Source organism: Oncorhynchus tshawytscha, linkage group LG19 (genome assembly GCF_018296145.1).
Source record: "Oncorhynchus tshawytscha isolate Ot180627B linkage group LG19, Otsh_v2.0, whole genome shotgun sequence".
Taxonomy (NCBI): domain Eukaryota; kingdom Metazoa; phylum Chordata; class Actinopteri; order Salmoniformes; family Salmonidae; genus Oncorhynchus; species Oncorhynchus tshawytscha.
Window position 1 is genome coordinate 31,688,594 of NC_056447.1, and position 21,220 is coordinate 31,709,813.

The window sequence follows — 21,220 nt, forward strand, 5'->3', positions numbered from 1 at the left end:
TGACTGTCAGCACTGACCCATATTGACGCATTGCTTATGACGTTCCCACCCGGCTTGTTTATCTTCTCTCGTTTCCTTTCCTCGGCAGAAGGTATTTCTGGCTGTAGTTGACTAACGTTAGCTAGCATTATGGCCAACGTTGTGGATACCAAGCTATACGACATCCTCGGAGTTTCACCCTCCGCCTCAGAAAACGACCTAAAGAAGGTAAGTGACTGGTGTTATGTAAATAAATAATACACAATCAGCGCCTACAGGAAATTATATGACCGCAAAACAGGGTTGATGTGGCCTTACCAACACTATTCAGATGCTAAGCTAACCCAGCTAGTTAAACTATCGCTAGTTAACGTTAGCTAGCTAATCATGCGAGCTAGACAGTGCATATTCTATGCATATTCTATCTAATGAAAAGTAAGTATTTCTCTGATTTGAAAAGCGCGATTTAAGACTGCTAGTTAACTACCTGTTGGGAATTTGGTTATATGTATTTTATACATGAGAAACTAGGGCTACCGTCTTTACGCATAGAAACGTAGCACAGGCAGCGGCCGATCGTTGCTAGGCAGTGCAGACTGCTGCGCGAAGTTAGCTGCAGGAGCTAGCTAACGTTAGCATAAGATGCTGCGCTAGCTGGCGTGAGTAAAACAAAGCTGACAGAGTAAAACCATATAGAGGTACTAGGTATGTTATTTGCTAGTTATAGCCAGCTAGTACATAATGAGCTCGGGATGTATCTCATTTGTCTGGTAATGTTGGCTAACTACATATATTATTGTTAGCTAATATGGTCTAAAGTTAGTTACTCTGTCGTCATGTTTTTGACAGATACTACAGATTGCTATTTTACTAGGGATTGTCATGAGGAGGATGATTATGTTAAGCATGCTAGCTAGCTAGCTAACGTTAGAATGTTTTCAGATTCACCAAGTGTTTCTCTTGCCGCAGCAGCAGGGTAAAGCTACGCAGTTAGAAAATGTTGGCCCTACAACAGCCCACTCCCAGACAGTGACTGGTAATGTAGGTCTGTCTCTCTTGTGTTCAGGCATACCGCAAATTGGCCAAAGAGTTTCACCCTGATAAGAACCCAGATGCAGGGGACAAGGTAAGAGACGGGCAGTTACACAAATAACACAATCAAAACATGACACAGTACACACAAAACGATTCACAGCAGCACATAACACTGATCAAGCCACATCATGACCACTAGTCATGGTAGTACCATCACATGGGCCTATCTGTATTGTGCAGTAACAGAGGCTGGTATCAATCGCTTTTGGTATTACTCAAATGGCCTCTTCTCCATAGCAAGAATGCACCAGCTAGTCTGTTGAGGCACCCTCTTTCCTGGTCACCTTTGGTTCATCTGCAGCACTGCCCCAACCAGCATCTTGTTCTGCATCGCTATCATCTGACCTGTGTAACATCAGTGCAGATGAAGGAGAGGAAACCTAGACTATTGAGATGAGAGGATCTGTGAGACAACAACGTGATGATTGTTCATGTGGATTTAAATTTAACAGTATGAAAAATGTCACCTGATTATGTAGAATGTCTGTGGGAGGTAGTTATGATGGACAATGGCAGGTTCCTCCCTAATGACCCCCCCCCCCCATCTCTCCCAGTTTAAAGAGATAAGTTTTGCGTATGAGGTGCTGACCAATCCAGAAAAGAAGGAGCTTTATGACCGCTATGGAGAGCAGGGGCTGCGGGAGGGAGGTGGTGGAGGGGCTGGCATGGATGACATCTTCTCCCACATCTTTGGAGGGGGGCTGTTTGGCTTCATGGGGGGGCAGGGACGCGGAGGGGGAGGACGCAATGGAGGGCGCAGGAGAGGCGAGGACATGGTGCATCCCCTCAAGTGAGTAACAGTTATTCTCCCTTCACATCTATGGTCCTCATCCAGACACATTATTTTAGTTATTCCTTACCCTGCCTACCTGTCTAACAGAGTTTCACTGGAAGACCTCTACAATGGTAAAACAACCAAACTACAACTCAGCAAGAATGTCCTGTGTGCATCCTGCAATGGGTGAGTCTACACACACACTTTAAAATAATATAATTCGCATGGAGATCAATGTTGGTAGTTGCTGAGCTACTACACTTTTTGAAATACACTGAACAAAAATATACATGCAACAATTTAAAATATTTTACTGATTTACAGTTCATAAAAGGAAATCAGTCAATTGAATTCATTAGGACCTATCTATGGAGTTTACATGTCTTGGAATACAGAGTATTTTTTTATTTTACCTTTATTTAACTAGGCAAGCCAGTTAAGAACAAATTCTTATTTTCAATGACATCCAGATTTTCAAACAACAGATTTGTACCTTGTCAGCTCAGGGATATGAACTTGCAACCTTCGGTTACTAGTCCAACGCTCTAACCACTAGGCTACCCTGCCGCCCCGAGTATGTGAGCGGAGCTGGAGCGTCGACCTTTTCGCTCGCACCAATTTGGCTCCAGTAGTGCTCACTTCACGAGGTCAGGGCATGCCTGGCTCACCATGCATTTGTAGTCTACTTGTTTTTTTGTGGGGGTTTTTCACGTTTATTTAACCAGGTAGGCCAGTTGAGAACAAGTTCTCATTTACAACTGCGACCTGGCCAAGATAAAGCAAAGCAGTGCGACAAAAACAACACAGTTACACATAAACAAACGTGCTGTCAATAACACAATAGAAAAATCTATGTACAGTGTGTGCAAATGCAGGGAGGTAGGCAATAAATAGGCCATAGAGGTGAAATAATTACAATTTAGCATTAACACTGGAGTGATATATGTGCAGATGATGAGGTAGTTGAGTGGGCTATTTACAGATGGGCTGTGTATAAGTGCAATGATCGGTAAGCTGCTCTGACAGCTGATGCTAAAAGTTAGAGAGGGAGATATAAGACTCCATCCAGCTTCAGTGATATAAAAAAAAAAAACTTTTATTTTTGTGCAATTTGTTCCAGTCATTGGCAACAGAGAACTTGAAGGAAGTGTTGGCTTTTGGAGATGACCAGTGAAATATACCTGCTGGAGCACATGCTACGGGTGGGGTTGCTATGGTGACCAATGAGCTGAGATAACATGGGGCTTTACCTAGCAAAGACTTTTAGATGACCTGGAGCCAGTGGGTTTGGTGACGAATATGTAATGAGGGTCAGCCAACATCGGTATATAGCCCAACCAATTTACCTACTTCATCCCCATACTGTTTTTATTTTATTTACTTTTCTGCTCTTTTGCACACCAGTATCTCTACCTGCACATGTTCATCTGATCATTTATCTCTCCAATGTTAATCTGCTAAATTGTAATTATTCACTCCTATGGCCTATTTATTGCCTACCTCCTCATGCCTTTTGCACACAATATATATAGATTCTTTTTTTTCTCTACTATGTTATTGACTTGTTTATTGTTTACTCCATGTGTAACTCTGTGTTGTTGTCTGTTCACACTGCTATGCTTAATCTTGGCCAGGTCGCAGTTGCAAATGAGAACTTGTTCTCAACTAGCCTACCTGGTTAAATAAAGGTGAAATAAATAAATAAATACAAGTGCTGCTATAGCCTCTTTCTTTAACTACTGTCATTGAGTTTGCTAAATATTTTCATAAAGAAACGGATAAAACACACACTTGCAAAATGAAGGTGACTTACAAAGATGAGGACCAAGAGAGCAAGTGCGGTGATGTAGTGTCCACAACTAAAGAATCATTTGAAAAGACATGCATCGCTGCTGGCCTGCTCTCTAGGCACCATCGCATGAGCCTGAAGTCAGACTGGCCAAACTCTTCTTTCTAAAAATGAATTCAAAGGCACTAATAAGGCATTTTTTGTTTAATTTGTATTTAATTATATGTCACAGCCTATTGTGTATTCAGACCCCTTGACCTTTTCCACTTTTACGTTACAGCCTTATTCTAAAATGGATTATAGTCGTCGCCCCGTCCCCCCCCTCAATCTACACACAATACCCCATAATGAAGCAAAAACTGGTTTTTAGAAATGTTGGTAAATATTACAAATAAAAAATGGAATATCACATTTCCATGAAGTATTCGACTCTCAGTACTTTGTTGAAGCACTCTGGCAATGGTTACAGCCTCAAGCCTTCTTGGGTATGACGTTACAAGCTTGGCACACCTGTATTTGGGGAGTTTCTCCCATTTCTTCTCTGCAGATCCTCTCAAGCTCTGTCGGGTTTGGTGGCGTCGCTGGTCACCTATTTTCAGGTCTCGCCAGAGATGTCCGGGCTCTGGCTGGACCACTCAAGGACATTCAGACGCTTGTCCCGAAGCCACACCTGCATAGTCTTGGCTGTGTCCTTAGGGTTGTTGTCCTGTTGGAAGGTGAACATTCACCCCAGTCTGAGGTCCTGGGTGCTTTGGAGCAGGTTTTCATCAAGGATCTCTCTGTACTTTGCTACGTTCATCTTTCCCTTGATCCTGACTAGTCTCCCAGTCTCTGCTGCTGAAAAACTTCCCCACAGCATGATGCTGCCACTACCATGCTTCACCGAAGGGATGGTGACAGGTTTCCTCCCGACGTGACCGTTGACATTCATGCCAAAGAGTTCAATCTTGGTTTCATCAGACCAGAGAATCTTGTTTCTCATGGTCTGAGAGTCCTTTAGGTGCCTTTTGGAAAATCTAAGTTGGCTGTCATGTGCCTTTTTACTGGGGAGTGGCTTCTGTTTGGTCACTCTACCATAAAAGCTTGATTGGTGGTGTGCTGCAGAGATGGGAGAACCTTCCAGGAGGACAACCATCTCCACAGAGGAACTCTGGAGCACTGTCAGTGACCATCGGGTTCTTGGTTGCCTCCCTAACCAAGGCCTTCCTCCCCTGATTGCTCAGTTTGGCCAGGTGGCCAGCTCTAGGAAGAGTCTTGGTGGTTCCAAACTTCTTCTATTTCAGAAGGATGGAGGCCACTGTGTTCTCGGGGACCTTCAATGCTGCAGACATTTTTTGCTACCCTTCCCAAATCTGTGCCTCGACACAATCCTGTCTCAGCACTCTACGGAAAATTCCTTTGACCTCATGACTTGGTTTTTGCTCTGACATGCACTGTAAACTGTGGGACCTTTTTATATAGACAGGTGTGTGCTTTTCCAAATCATGTCCAGTCAATTGAATTTACCTCAGGTGGACTCCAATCAAGTTGTAGAAACATCTCAAAGATGACCAATGGAAACCGGATTCACCTGAGCTCAATTTCAAGTCTCATACCAAAGGGTCTGAATACTTTTAAATTAATAAGTTTAAAAATTTTTTTTTTATACATTTGCAAAAAAATGTATGAACTGTTGGCTTTGTCATTATGAGGTAGTGTGTGAAGATTGAGGTGAGAAAAAAAATATTTAATCAGTTTTGAGAATAAGGCTGTAATTTAACCAAATGTTGAAAAGGTCAAGGAGTCTGAATACTTTCCAAATGCACTGTATATGTACCATTTTATAGACAAATTATTTAATACAACAAAATGTATTAAATAAAAATGTATAACAAAACGAACAATGCAGTTGAAAAAAATGAGTAAGAATAAGGAATAAAAGTAACAAGTAATTGAAGAGCAGCTGTAAAATAACAATGGCGTGACACTACACGTGGGTACCTGTACAGAGTCAATGTGCGGGGGCACTGGTTAGTTGGGGTAATATGTACAGTTGGGTAGAGTGGGGCAATGCAAATGGTCTGAGTAGCCATTTGATTAGATGTTCAGGAGTCTTATGGCTTGGGGGTAGGAGCTGTTTAGAAGCCTCTTGGACCTAGATTTGGCGCTCCGATACTGCTTGCCGTGCAGTAGCAGAGAGAACAGTCTATGACGAGGGTGGGTGGAGTCCATAACAATTTTTAGGGCCTTCCCCTGACACTGCCTGGTATAGAGGTCCTGGCTGGCAGGAAGCTTTGCCCAAGTGATGTACTGGGCCGTTCGTACTACACTCTGTAGTGCCTTTGCGGTCGGAGGCCGAGCAGTTATGCAACCAGTCAGGATGCTCTCGATGGTGCAGCTGTAGAACCTTTTGAGGATCTGAGGACCCATGCCAAATCTTTTCAGTTTCCTGAGGGGAGAATAGGTTTTGTTGTTCCCTCCTCACGACTGTTTGGTGTGCTTGGACCATGTTGGCTTGTTGGTGATGTGGACACCAAGGAACTTGAAGCTCTCCGCTTGCTCCATTACAGTCCCATCGATGAGAATAGGGGTGTGCTCGGTCCTCCTTTTCCTGTAGTCCACAATCATCACATTGAGTGAGAGGTTGTTGTCCTGGCACTATACTGCCAGGTCTCTGACCTCCTCCCTATAGGCTGTCTCGTTGTTGTCGGTGATCAGGCCTACCACTGTTGTCATCTGCAAACTTAATGATGGTGTTGGAGTTGTGCCTGGCTGTGCAGTCATGAGTGAACACCTGGGGGCGGCCTGTCAGGAAGTCCAGGATCCAGTTGCAGAGGGAGGCGTTTATTCCCAGGGTCCTTAGCTTAGTGATAAGCTTTGAGGACACTATGGTTTTTAACGCTGAGCTGTAGTCAATGAATAGCATTCTCAAGTAGGTGTTCCTTTTGTCCAGGTGGGAAAGGGCAGTGTGGAGTGCAATAGAGATTGCATCACCTGTGGATCTGTTGAGGCGGTATGCAAATTGGAGTGTGTCTAGCGTTTCTGGGATAATGGTGTTATGAGCCATGACCAGCCTTTCAAAGCACTTCATGGCTACAGATGTGAGTGCTATGGGTTGGTAGTCATTTAGGCAGGTTACCTTCGTGTTCTTTGGCACAGGGACTATGGTGGTCTGCTTGTAACATGTTGGTATTACAGACTCAGTCAGGGATCGGTTGAAAATGTCAGTGAACACACTGTGCAGTTGACCAGAGCATGCTTGCAGTACACGTCCTGGTAATCCTTCTGGCCCTGCGGCCTTGTGACCTGTTTAAAGATCTTACTCGCATCGGCTGCGGAGAGTGTGATCACACAGTCTCCCGGAACAGCTGGTGCTCTAATGCATGTTTCAGTGTTATTTACCTCGAAGCGAGCATAGAAGTAGTTTAGCTCATCTGGTAGGCTCGTGTCACTTGGCAGCTCTCGGCTGTGCTTCCCTTTGTAGTCTAATGGTTTGCAAGCCCTGCCACATCCGACGAGTGTCAGAACCGGTGTAGTACGATCCGACCTTAGTCCTGTATTGACGCTTTGCCTGTTTGATGGTTCGTCGGAGGGCATAGAGGGATTTCTTCTAAGCTTCCGGGTTAGTGTCCCGCTCCTTGAAAGCGGCAACTCTACCCTTTAGCTCAGTGCAGATGTTGCCTATAATCCATGGCTTCTGGTTGGTGGTATGTACGTACTGGTCACTGTGGGGACGACATCATTGATGCACTTATTGATGGAGCAAATGAGTGATGTGGTGTACTCCTCAATGCCATCGGAAGGATCCCGGAACATATTCCAGTCTGTGCTAGCAAAACAGTCATGTAGCTTAGCATCTGCTTCATCTGTACACAATTCATCACAATGTGTTTTTTTGTAGGATATAACTTAAATAATTCATTTTTGTTCCTTCTTAGGCTTGTCTGGCTCCTGACCTATTTAGTGTTTTATATGCTGTTTTAATGACATGTAGCCTATTTGAAGTTCTGAGCACTTACATTAACCTTTTAATGTTTATTAAAATACTTTTCATTCAAATCGTTTGGTTTCAATACTTAAAAAATAAATGAAAGGTCCAGGTAGTCACAGAAATAGATGGGTTTTGGATAAATTGTAATTTTAATGAAGGGATTGGATTTGGAGCTGCAATTTTTTTTTTTTTTAATTTTGGAGCTCGGAGCGGTTTTTGTCAGAGCAGTTGGAAAGGACGTGTTGCGCCCCATGAGTGGGATTTCCATTTTCAATTCCGCTCACATACTCTGACATATGTATCTGTTGGTCACAGATACCTAGTGGGTTGGTAGGGGCGTGGATCAGAAAACCAGTCTGTATCTGGTGTGACCACCATTTGCCTCATTCAGCGCGACACATCTCTGTCGCATAGAGTTGATCAGGCTGTTGTTTGTGGCCTGTGGAACGTTGTCCCACTCCTCTTCAATGGTTGTGCGGATTTGATGGATATTGGCGGGAACTGGATACGCTGTCATACACGTCAATCTAGAGCATCCCAAACATGCTCAATGGGTGTGTATGCAGGCCATAGAAGAACTGGGACATTTCCAGCTTCCAGGAATTGTGTGCAGATACTTGCGACATGGGGCCGTGCATTATCATGCTGAAACATGAGGTGATGGTGGCGGGTGAATGACATGACAATGGGCCTTAGGATTTTGTCACGATATCTCTGTGCATTCAAAATGTCATCAATAAAAAAGGCAATTGTGTTCGTTGTCTTCAGCTTATGCTTGCCCATACCATAAACCCACCATCAACATGAGGCACTCTGTTCACGATGCTGACATCAGCAAACCGCTCGCCCACATGACATCGTACACGCTGTGTGCCATTTGCATGGTACCAGTTGAAACCGGGATTGATCTGTGAAGAGCAGACTTCTCCAGTGGCTATCGAAGGTGAGCATTTACCCATAGATGTTGGTTACGACGCCGAACTGCAATCAGGTCAAGACCCTGGTGAGGACGATGAGCTTCCTTGAGACGGTTTCTGACAATATGTGCAGAAATTCTTTGGTTGTTCAAACTCTGTTTCATCAGATGTCTGGTTGGCTGGTCTCAGACAATCCCGCAGGTGAAGAAGCCGGTTGTGGACGTCCTGGGCTGACGTGGTTACATGTGGTCTGCGGTTTTGAGGCCAGTTGGACGTACTGTCAAATTATCTAAAATGACGTTGGTAGCTTATGGTAGATAATTTAATGTTCATTTATCTGGCAACAGCTCTGGTGGATATTCCTGCAGTAGCATGCCAATTGCAAGCTCCATCAACTTGAGACATCTGTGGCATTGTGTTGTGTGACAAAAATGCAAATTTTTAGTGGTCTTCTATTGTACCCAGCACAAGGTGCACCTGTGTAATGATCAGGCTGTTTAATCAGCTCCTTGATATGCCACACCTGTCAGGATGGATTATCTTGGAAAAGGAGAAATGCTCACTAACAAGGATGTAAACACATTTCTTCAAAAAAATTGAGAGGTAAGCTTTTTATGCACCTGGAAAGGTTTTGAAACATGGGACCAACACGTTCCGTTTTATTTTTGTTCTGTATAAATATCTTTAGTGGACAGAGAGATAGTGGACAGAGTGGACAGAGGAGTGAACAGAGGACTAAACATTCATGATATAAAAATGTATCGTTTTTACCATATTTTGAAGCTGTATACCGTTTGTTTACTTTGTTTGTAAAACAAGGTTATATTTTGGGTTGTGATGGGATATGACAAATGAACAAAGTTCATTTATAAGTTATAATATTTTAGAATCAATGGGTACAAGTCCAAAAATGAATGTAGGTGTGATTGCTGATTGCCCCTTTAACATGAGATCTATATTGTTAAATGTGATACTTGACTCTCCTCTCTCTGGTCTGTCTCCAGTGCCGGGGGTAAGGCGGGGGCGGTGCAGAAGTGCGTGGCCTGCAGAGGGAGAGGCATGAGGATCATGATCAGACAGCTGGCTCCTGGCATGGTCCAACAGATGCAGTCAGTCTGCACAGACTGCAACGGAGAGGGTAGGAACACACACACACACACACACACGTGGTCTGCAATAATGAATACACTATAAAAATAAAATTGTTAGGAAACTAATCTGTTTGTGTTTTGTATAGGGGAGGTGATCAGTGAGAAGGACCGCTGTAAGAAGTGTGAGGGTCGTAAGGTGAACAAGGAGACCAAGCTGTTGGAGGTCCATGTTGATAAAGGCATGAGGCATGGCCAGAAAATAAGCTTCACTGGAGAGGCTGACCAAGCCCCAGGCACTGAGCCTGGAGACATTCTACTGGTCCTACAGGAGAAGGAGCATGAGGTAAAATGCACACACACTGTAGCAGAGAGTACTCAAAGATTTAAATAAACTGCTCAGGAAACCACTCAGTGTTCAGAAATTCTCAATCTAATTTTGTTGGTTGCAAACACATTTAGCAGATATTGCAGTTTCAGCTAAATGCTTATGTTTCTAGTTCCAACAGTGCAGTAACAATACGAAACAATACACACATCCCCCAAAAATTATATACATAAAAAATTATACAACCCACACAAGTGGCTCCGGTAGTGCAGCTCATCTAGGATGGCACATCAATGCGAGCTGTGGCAAGAAGGTTTGCTGTGTCTGTCAGCGTAGTGTCCAGAGCATGGAGGCTCTACCAAGAGACAGGCCAGTACATCAGGAGACGTGGAGGAGGCCGTAGGAGGGCAACAACCCAGCAGCAGGACCGCTACCTCTGCCTTTGTGCAAGGAGGAGCAGGAGGAGCACTGCCAGAGCCCTGCAAAATGACCTCCAGCAGGCCACAAATGTGCATGTGTCTGCTCAAACGGTCAGAAACAGACTCTATGAGGGCCCGACGTCCACAGGTGGGGGTTGTGCTTACAGCCCAACACCGTGCAGGACGTTTGGCATTTGCCAGAGAACACCAAGATTGGCAAATTCGCCACTGGCGCCCTGTGCTCTTCACAGATGAAAGCAGGTTCACACTGAGCACGTGACAGAGTCTGGAGACGCCGTGGAGAACGTTCTGCTGCCTGCAACATCCTCCAGCATGACCGGTTTGGCGGTGGGTCAGTCATGGTGTGGGTAGGCATTTCTTTGGGGGGCCGCACAGCCCTCCATGTGCTCGCCAGAGGTAGCCTGACTGCCATTAGGTACCGAGATGAGATCCTCAGACCCCTTGTGAGACCATATGCTGGTGCGGTTGGCCCTGGGTTCCTCCTAATGCAAGACCATGCTAGACTTCAAGTGGCTGGAGTGTGTCAGCAGTTCCTGCAAGAGGAAGGCATTGATGCTATGGACTGGCCTGCCCGTTCCCCAGACCTGAATCCAATTGAGCGCATCTGGGACATCATGTCTCGCTCCATCCTCCAACGCCACGTTGCACCACAGACTGTCCAGGAGTTGGCGGATGCTTTAGTCCAGGTCTGGGAGGAGATCCCTCAGGAGACCATCCGCCACCTCATCAGGAGTATGCCCAGGCGTTGTAGGGAGGTCATACAGGCACGTGGAGGCCACACACACTACTGAGCCTCATTTTGACTTGTTTTAAGGACATTACATCAAAGTTGGATCAGCCTGTAGTGTGGTTTTCCACTTTAATTTTGAGTGTGACTCCAAATCCAGACCTCCATGGGTTGATAAATTTGATTTCCATTGATCATTTTTGTGTGATTTTGTTGTCAGCACATTCAACTATGTAAAGAAAAAAAGTATTTAATAAGAATATTTCATTCATTCAGATCTAGGATGTGTTATTTTAGTGTTCCCTTTATTTTTTTGAGTAGTGTGTGTGTATATATTTATATTACAGTATCAGTCAAAAGTTTGGACACACCTTCTCATTCAAGGGTGTTCTATATTTTGTACTATTTTCTACATTGTTGAATTAATAGTGAAGACAAACTCTGAAATAACACATATGGAGTCATGTAGTAACCCAAAAACTGTTAAACAAATCTAAATATATTTGCGATTGTTCAAAGTAGCCACCCTTTGCCTTGACAGCTTTGTACACTATTGACATTATCTCAACCACATATGTTGAACACTCGTTGGCTGCTTTTCCTTCACTTTGCGGTCCAACTCATCCCAAACCATCTGTTGGGTTTAGGTCTAATAGCTCTTACATAGCCTGGAGGTGTGTTGGGTCATTTGTCCTGTTGAAAAACAAATGATAGTCCCATTTAAGCAAAAACCAGATGGAATGGCATATCGCTGCAGAATACTGTTGTAGCCATGCTTGATAAGTGTGCCTTGAATTCTAAATAAATCCCTGATAGTGTCACCAGCAAAGCACCCCCACACCATCACACCACCTCTTCCATGCTTCACGGTGGGAACCACACATGCAGAGATCATCCGTTCACCTACTCTGCATCTCACAAAGACATGGCCGTTGGCTCCAAAAATCTCTAATCAGACCAAAGGACAGATTTCCACCAATCTAATGTTCATTGCTTGTGTTTCTTGACTCAAGCAAGTCTCACACAGTCTCCTCTGAACAGTTGTCTGTTACTTGAACTCTGAAACATTTATTTTGGCTGCAATTTCTGAGGCTGGTAATTCTAATGAAATGATCCTCTGCAGCAGAGGTAACTGCTGCGATCCTCATGAGGGAGCCAGTTTCATCATAGCGCTTGATGGCTTTTGCGACTGCACTTGAATAAACTTTAAAAGTTCTTAATTTTCCATATTGACTGACCTTCATGTCTTAAAGTAATGATGGACTGTTGTTTCTCTTTGCTTGTTTGAGTTGTTCTTGCCATAATATGGACTTGGTCTTTTACCAAATAGGGCTATCTTCTGTATACCAACCCTACCTTGTCACAACACAAGTGTCTCAAACGCATTAAGAAGGAAAGAAATCCCACATTAACTTTTAACAAGGCACACCTGTTAATTGAAATGCATTTCAGGTTGATACTCTTGATGCTGGTTGAGAGAATGCCAAGAGTGTGCTAAGGTGTCATCAAGGCAAAGGATGGCTACTTTGAAGAATCTCAAATATAAAATATATTTGGATTTGTTTAACAATTTGTGGGATACCACAATGTTCCATATGTGTCATTTCATAGCTTGTGTTCACTATGATTCTACAATGTAGAAAATAGTACAAATAAATAAAATCTTTGGAATGAGTAGGTGTGCCCAAACTTTTGGTGTGTGTTTGTACAAAAATATAAATGCAACATGTAAAAGGTTGGTTTCATGAGCTGAAATAAAAGATCCCAGAAATTGTCCATATTCACAAAATATTTTTCCTCTCAAATGTGGTGCCCAAATGTGTTTACGTCCCTGTTAGTGAGCATTTCTCCTTTGTCAGGATAGTCTATCGACCTGACAGGTGTGGCATATCAAGAAGCTGATTAAACATCATGGTCTTAACACCTGTGCACCTTGTGCTGGGAACAATAGAAGGCACTCTAAAATGTGCCGTGTTATCACCAAACACAATGCCACAGATGTCTCAAGTTGAGTGTGCAACTGGCATGCTTACTGCCAGAGAATCAATGACTATGTACATCGGACAGCAGTCTAAGTTGGAGGGCAGAGTCTGGGTGGTAGCCGGCCAGTGACAAAATGTTTTAGCTTCCTCTCTGAAGGTGGCCCTCAATTCCCATCTCCTGAGTTTGAGACAATCCTTAAACGCTCTTGCCGACCAGAGAGGTTGAGTCAAGTACTGATAAAATGTTAATTATTGAGTGTGTTCTGCAGGAGTTCCGTCGTGATGGCCATGACCTCCACATGACCCAGCGTATCGGCCTGGTGGAAGCTCTGTGTGGCTTTCAGTTGGCGGTCACACACCTCGACGGACGCCAGCTCGCTGTCAAATATCCCCCTGGCAAGGTCATAGACCCAGGTAAACACTCACCACTCCACAACACACACACACACAACGCTTCAAGTTTAAAGGGGGCCTGAACTTCCTCATTTGGCCTAGTTTTTTTGGCTTGGTCATTAAGAAATGCAGCAGCCATGACTGAAGCCAAACGAGAGATGTTTTGGGGGTGTGGTTTAATGTGGTTGTCTCTGTATGTTCGGATGTGGCAAGCGTTTGTACAGTCACTCGTTTGTACAGCATACAGTATTCACTCACGCTTATAACTTTTTTATTTTTTATTTTATTTGACCTTTTATTTAAACAGGTAGGCAAGTTGAGAACAAGTTCTCATTTACAATTGCGACCTGGCCAAGATAAAGCAAAGCAGTTCGACAGATACAACGACACAGAGTTACACATGGAGTAAAACAAACATACAGTCAATAATACAGTATAAACAAGTCTATATACAATGTGAGCAAATGAGGTGAGAAGGGAGGTAAAGGCAAAAAAGGCCATGGTGGCAAAGTAAATACAATATAGCAAGTAAAACACTGGAATGGTAGTTTTGCAATGGAAGAATGTGCAAAGTAGAAATAAAAATAATGGGGTGCAAAGGAGCAAAATAAATAAATAAATTAATTAATTAAATACAGTTGGGAAAGAGGTAGTTGTTTGGGCTAAATTATAGGTGGGCTATGTACAGGTGCAGTATTCTGTGAGCTGCTCTGACAGTTGGTGCTTAAAGCTAGTGAGGGAGATAAGTGTTTCCAGTTTCAGAGATTTTTGTAGTTCGTTCCAGTCATTGGCAGCAGAGAACTGGAAGGAGAGGGGGCCAAAGAAAGAATTGGTTTTGGGGGTGACTAGAGAGATATACCTGCTGGAGCGTGTGCTACAGGTGGGAGATGCTATGGTGACCAGCGAGCTGAGATAAGGGGGACTTTACCTAGCAGGGTCTTGTAGATGACATGGAGCCAGTGGGTTTGGCGACGAATGAATGGGCCAGCCAACGAGAGCGTACAGGTCGCAATGGTGGGTAGTATATGGGGCTTTGGTGACAAAACGGATTGCACTGTGATAGACTGCATCCAATTTGTTGAGTAGGGTATTGGAGGCTATTTTGTAAATGACATCGCCAAAGTCGAGGATTGGTAGGATGGTCAGTTTTACAAGGGTATGTTTGGCAGCATGAGTGAAGGATGCTTTGTTGCGAAATAGGAAGCCAATTCTAGATTTAACTTTGGATTGGAGATGTTTGATGTGGGTCTGGAAGGAGAGTTTACAGTCTAACCAGACACCTAAGTATTTGTAGCTGTCCACGTATTCTAAGTCAGAGCCGTCCAGAGTAGTGATGTTGGACAGGCGGGTAGGTGCAGGTAGCAATCGGTTGAAGAGCATGCATTTAGTTTTACTTGTATTTAAGAGCAATTGGAGGCCACGGAAGGAGAGTTGTATGGCATTGAAGCTTGTCTGGAGGGTTGTTAACAGTGTCCAAAGAAGGGCCGGAAGTATACAGAATGGTGTCGTCTGCGTAGAGGTGGATCAGAGACTCGCCAGCAGCAAGAGCGACCTCAATGATGTATACAGAGAAGAGAGTTTGAAACAGTCTAATCAGGTCTTGTGTCTTGAAGTCGTTTAGGCTTGCTAGTGCTAGCCAACTTCTTTCGCCAATTAGCTTCAGCTGGCTGGTGTGTGACCATGACAAAGTTGGTTTGACATCGGATAGCCTAACTGGGGCTAGTTAATGACCGTCAATAAATAGCAAAATGGGACAATATTGTCATGGTGCACACCTTTTTTTAAATGCTTTTGATATTTCTACAATTTATAGATGTTTTGAGGTGTTTAAATAATTGAAATTGGGAGCTATTGACATTTTAAAATATTGTCCCATGTATACTGCAATTTACTTATGGTCCCTAACTTGCCCCATAGGGATGTCAAATAGAAATTGACCTTGGTCATTACGATCGGGTCGCATGCAGCTGCGGTCCGAATTCATGATTACTTGTGTGCTGCCAGCTGTGGGCAGGATTGAAATAAACCCAACCAAAGGAACACTTACGGTACCCTTCATTCCGTGACGTACCATTTTTTGGAGAATGACTTTATGATCATACTACTTTGTAGTACATTTTGACATGATAATTCTGACTCCTAACGATGCCAAATAGGACATTTTCAAAACGAGAAGTTGCTTTTTAGGGGCAGTCGCTCTTTAACTTGATCTATTTTGCTTGCCTTGTATCATTACGTGTGTCAGGTTGTATCCGGGTGGTGAAGGGAGAGGGTATGCCTCAGTACAGGAACCCATTTGAGAAAGGCGATCTGTTCATCAAGTTTGATGTCCTGTTCCCTGACAACAACTGGATCAGCCCTGAGAAACTCACCGTGAGTACCCCTGAGAACCAAATAGCCCGCCTAAGGTGTCTGGTGCATCACACATTGTCTTAACCTTTACTTTGTGTACGTAATTTACAGAATGTGTGTTTTACATGTGTGTGTTTAGGAGTTGGAGGACCTGCTGCCTGCGCGTGCAGATGGACCAGTCATCTCGTCAGAGGCAGAGGAGGTTGACCTCCAGGACTGTGAGGTCAGAGGTCAGGGGTCAGCGGGGGCCAGAAGGGAGGCCTACAATGATAGCTCTGATGAGGAGGGGGGGCCGCACGGCCCAGGGGTACAGTGTGCCCACCAGTAGACTGAATACACACCCCGACTACCCTCTCTCTCCAGTCTGTGTGCCCATCTGTTGTGAGGGAAGGGCACCTCCCTACTGCACCCTGCCCCAGGTCCCATCAGGACCCTCCATCCTCTTCATTCCACAATCAGAGTGTGTGGGTGTGGTCAGCAGGCTATGCTGGATGTGTGGTGGCCATTTGACATCCTACGATTCTAGGCTCTACAGCTGTCTTTGGAAACGTCATTTGCGAATCTTGTGTATAAAATGAAAATATTGTCTTTAAAAATACATTCATTTATCTTCTTCAGTGTCGTAGTCTAGTCTGTCACATCAGCGCATGCTGAAAAGACATTTAACACAGGCCTACCATAGCCCCTGGCTTACACGGCAGCCTGCTGAGCCACACAGGAAGTGATTACATCACATTCTGTAAGCTCAAACTCCTCTCATCACTGAGTTACCTGAGGACTTCCTGGCTCAGATTTATCTCCACCAATCACATAGCTTGAATCTTTAGGCTTATTTACCTTTCAGTCAGAAAAAAATGTTTATTCTGCGTGAGGATTGTGTGCTTTTGCGCATCTGTGTGTGTGACCACAGAGCTTTTGTCTGAGTAGCATACTCTATTCCTCTTTCTAAACTCAGGCAAGGCTGTGTGTGTGTGTGTGTGTGTGTGTTGCTGGCTTCTCTATGAATTCTGTGTGTAGTGTGAGTGATGACCTCATGTTTATGCTCAATTTAAGATAAAAACATCTGAATTTGTTGAACTTGTCCCACCTTGACCATGTCACCTTTTAACCCTCGACCCCAAACCTCTGTATTATACACAACTCTCCATGCCAGTAGAACTGTCACATGCCATCTCCAGCTCTGTAAATACCAGCCACAACCCCATCCCCTGTGCACAGTTGCATCTCAGTACTCTTCAGCTGCCTCCTCCCTTCCAATCCAAATTCCTGTCCTTCATCTGCACTAATGGGACAAAACAGCAGGGTAATGTTTAGTTGGCACAAATTAGAAAATGTTTTGATCACAACCTAAAAAAACACTTTAATTTCCAGTTTCAAAATATTTAGCTACAGTCTGCCCTATTTCCTTTTCCTGTCCAGTTCTGTGAGATCAGTGCAGATGGAGAGGATAGGAGGCTGCTTTAGACTGTAGAGATGTCGTCATGTGACTGTCACTGTAAATATGAAATAGGCCACTGGAGGGACACGCTTCAGACCAACAGACAGGCTTTATTTAGTAAGTGATATTATTGTTGATGCTCATATTTGTCAGGATGACAATTGAACTGTATAATAAACTCTGTCACCATCAGCTCTCTGCCTCTGTTCATCCACTTACCAGCATGCTACAGTATATAAGCCGATGACAGTTTAGTTTTGAAAAAGTATAGCTCTTTGAAGTCCACTGTATTTAATTAAAGGAAAGCTGAATCTTATGCATACACTAAAATAATTACTGAACTGCAGCCAGGCAAGTGAATGGGGTGGGTAGTAGTATAGCAATTGACAGATTGAGGGGGAACAGCCAGAGCAGGACTTACCGATCAGAATTCTAGTGACCTGGATGTGTAGTAATGGCATCGCTATATGGGTAGTGATAGTATATTAGTTAGTGTTGGTGGCTAGCCTGAGTGAGTCAGCAGAGTCCACTGTCTGCGCTGTGGAGTTCCACTGGACCCAGCAGCTCCTTATAGCCTGCTGTATTCCTAGGAGGAGGGAGAATAAAGAATGAGCAAGAGGTGGAAATTGACACCAGTCTTGTTACCTCTATCTCTTACATATTACTTGTGTGTTAGCTGTCTCATTTAGACTGCATGACATAGGAGTGTTCCCTCTTCAGCTGTTCCAGTTTCTGTCTGATCTTCTTATCCTCCTGAGAGAGACTCATACAGCCCAGAATTATACACCGACCTCCAATGCCTAACAAAAGGGTATATTAGATGTGGTAGGTTATGTGTGTGTGTGTGTTACATGGGGCAGGTTGTGTGTGCGGTGTCTATCAGTCTCAGGCCCATTAGGTCCTCATGGGAATTCCTGTTCTGGATTATTGACAGCCGCTCCTGGACCTGACACAGGAAGTATCTCTTTATAACTAACCTGCTCTCTTTTTTTTTCTCCCCTTGTTGTGCCTCTCTTCCTAAAAAACACAAGAGTATGTCTCTCTCCCACCCTCAGTGGTTGTCTCTCACCCCCCACTCCCCCTCTGTCTCACTCTCAGTACCCCCCACTCCCCCTTTGTCTCACTCTCAGTAATATACATTGTGTTCTCCTATTTTATACATGTACAAGTATTTTATATCTGTGAATTGGAAAAGGGCACAGACTTTTCACCCTGTCGGATTGGGGATTCGAACTAGTGACCTTTCAGGTACTGTCTCATACTCTTAACAGCTAGCACAAACACGTCTCGTAAAAGTATGGATGTTTTTGTTTGGTTAGCTTTTGGAAATTGTATAAATAAAACATTTTCCTTCTTCAGAAGTTCCAGCTAGACAGGCTGTTAGTTAGCTAATTAATTTGCTAGATATTATATGGTAGGTGTATATAATAATTGTATTGTTAATACAAGTAGACATGCAATCATAATAACTGACTGTAAGCGCATATAAAGCACCCACAAGCTACCGGTGGCTGAAAACAATCGTCGTGGGATGAACGAGGGATGAATTTCCGGGCAAGTGCGGTCCATTTAAAATTACTTCCTCCCTTGCCCTGCAAGTGTAAACTCGTCAGAAGTGTCCACTTAATTTGAGGGGAGAGGGTGTCTTTTAATTGTTCGGAATGCAGCCAGAGTTATCACACAGTTACAGTATTATCAGACAAAACCTTAAGAGAGCCAGACATAGTAGACGCCCTGGCCAGTGGTGGGGCGCTGGTCAACCTCTGAGCTGGACTGGAACAGAGACGAGTCCAAAACCTCCATTTGGTCTCTCTCTGACTGTGTCCTCACACTGTCTGTCTCCAGCTGTGTCGTTGCAGTGTGTGTGTCACAGTGACCACTCTCATCCTGCACACTGACTTCCTGTTCCTTTGCTGCAGTAGGTGAGCAAAAATCCCAGAACCACACGGGGGGACCTAGTGAATGACCTGCAGAGAGCTGGGACCAAAGTAACAAAGCCTACCATCAGTAACACACTACGCCGCCAGGGACTCAAATCCTGCAGTGCCAGACGTGTCCCCCTGCTTAAGCCAGTACATGTCCAGGCCCATCTTAAGTTTGCTAGAGAGCATTTGGCCTGGAAACAAGGCAGATATATGAAATTGACACAGTCACGTCAGAGACTTATTCCCATTGTGGTTGTCATGAAGGCCTCACCATGTCTCCCAGTCCTGTCTGGCTGCCAGCAAGCAGTGCACCATGGGACAGTTTCTCCCTCTGAGCACTGATGGTGGCCAGGCTGGTGTACAGACCCATCAGCCGCAGGGTCTCCCTGTCCAGCCTGCAGGGGCAGAGGGACACATTCTCACAATCAAGGTTGTGATTGGCAAAATGTGTTTGCCTCTTGGTAAGGGCAGTTATTGTGGATTTGAGGTGTGCGTGTTTCGTTGTGTGTACCTCTTGGCCAGGGCAGTGAGTGTATTTGTCTGGTGCTCAAGGCTGGTGTGTATCCGAGTGAGGAGGGAGATGGCTGACCAAGATTCCTCACTGGGTTTCTCCCAATCAGGACAGCCCCTCAGAGACACGCCCTCATTTGCGCCTGTTAAACATGTCATCACATGATCAGAGAGGTAGCCATCTGCTGCACCCACACTGGCTCATCCATAGGTTTCCCACTCAATTAAATTACTCCTCTATATCAACTCATTGTGTATAATTGTTATGCACAGCCTATAACCACCTTAAGCGTGTGTGTGTTACCTGTATATCTTGAAGGCTCAGACTGATTCAGCATGTCACCTGACTCCTGACTTTCCTCCAATAGCAAACCTAGCTCCACCCTCCCACAGCAACAGCGTCTACCAGGCAACCAGCCCTGGGATATCAGAAACATGATGGGATGTTCTGCGTATACACATGTGATGTACTGTGTTTGTGTGTGTGTGTTTGTCTCACCATGGTGTTCATGCAGCATCTCTGTGTAGAGTGTGTGTGTGACGGTGTCATACTTTACTCCCACCAGTAGGAGGCGCTCTGAAAGAGCAACACACCCCAACACCTGACCTCTCACCCACGTCTGACCACAGCTCATAGATGGCAGGGCTCCGCACACACCCTCCTGCACCAGCCTGGGGACAGACAGACAGACACACACACACACAGTGTGATTATGGGTGAGAGAGGGATAGAGGGAGACAGTCTTACAAACTGTTACGGATACAGGTATTTTGTGTGTATCCTGTGTGTGTGTATTTCTTTTCTCTCCTTCTCCCCTCACAGGTGGCAATGATCATTCCCCCATCAGTCATCAATCAGTCGCTAATCAGAAGACACACCTCCTCCTGTTCCCATTACCCTATCACATTCCCTTTCCCTTGGTTTAAAAACCCTGTCTGTTGTTTGCTCTAGAGCTCAATCTCTCTGTCAATGCCATCTGTCTGTAGATCTCTTGTTTGGTTTTTGCAACTACATGTCACTTTGTCCCCACCTGTGAGTATTGGTTTTGTTATGGTGTTTGTTTGACGGTGGGAAAAGGGGGTACCATGATAAGTCCCCCATGGGCATACATTACCCGTAGGAATACTTTGTATAAAAACACTAGTTAGAACTGGGCGGACCACCCCCTGTATTTTTGGTTAGTTAGCTGTTGGTGAAGTAGACTAGTCTAGCTTAGGGGTGTTTTGGATACTTATTTCTTTCCTTGGGTCCAGCTCAGTCCCTTTTCCTGCTCCCCCCCATTACCATGTGTTTTCAAATAAACCATGAGTGTTTGACTGTAATTTAGTTGTCTGTGGTTATTTCATCTCACTCCTACTTTTTCACTATTATAATTTGCATAAGTTATGTTACGGGTCTCGTTACCACCCCCCACCCACCCTAGACTGTCGGGCCAAAAGGGATTTGTAACAAACTAACAGCTTAAATGGCCCAGCGTTGTCTAGCTGCTCTCCATCTCTTTTCTTTCTCTG

The 21,220-nt window shown here is 44.4% G+C and overlaps 1 protein-coding gene across 1 annotated transcript; it reads left to right on the forward strand.

The window, feature by feature from the left end:
• The first annotated feature begins 58 nt into the window (after positions 1-58).
• On the forward strand, positions 59-17,465 carry LOC112218634 (dnaJ homolog subfamily A member 2-like). Its single transcript, XM_042301584.1, has 9 exons — positions 59-207; positions 1,046-1,105; positions 1,629-1,864; positions 1,955-2,035; positions 9,530-9,663; positions 9,763-9,959; positions 13,360-13,504; positions 15,729-15,856; positions 15,975-17,465. The coding sequence occupies exons 1-9, from the start codon at positions 130-132 to the stop codon at positions 16,161-16,163; spliced, it is 1,248 nt and encodes a 415-aa protein (XP_042157518.1). The 5' UTR covers positions 59-129; the 3' UTR covers positions 16,164-17,465.
• Positions 17,466-21,220: the final 3,755 nt, after the last annotated feature.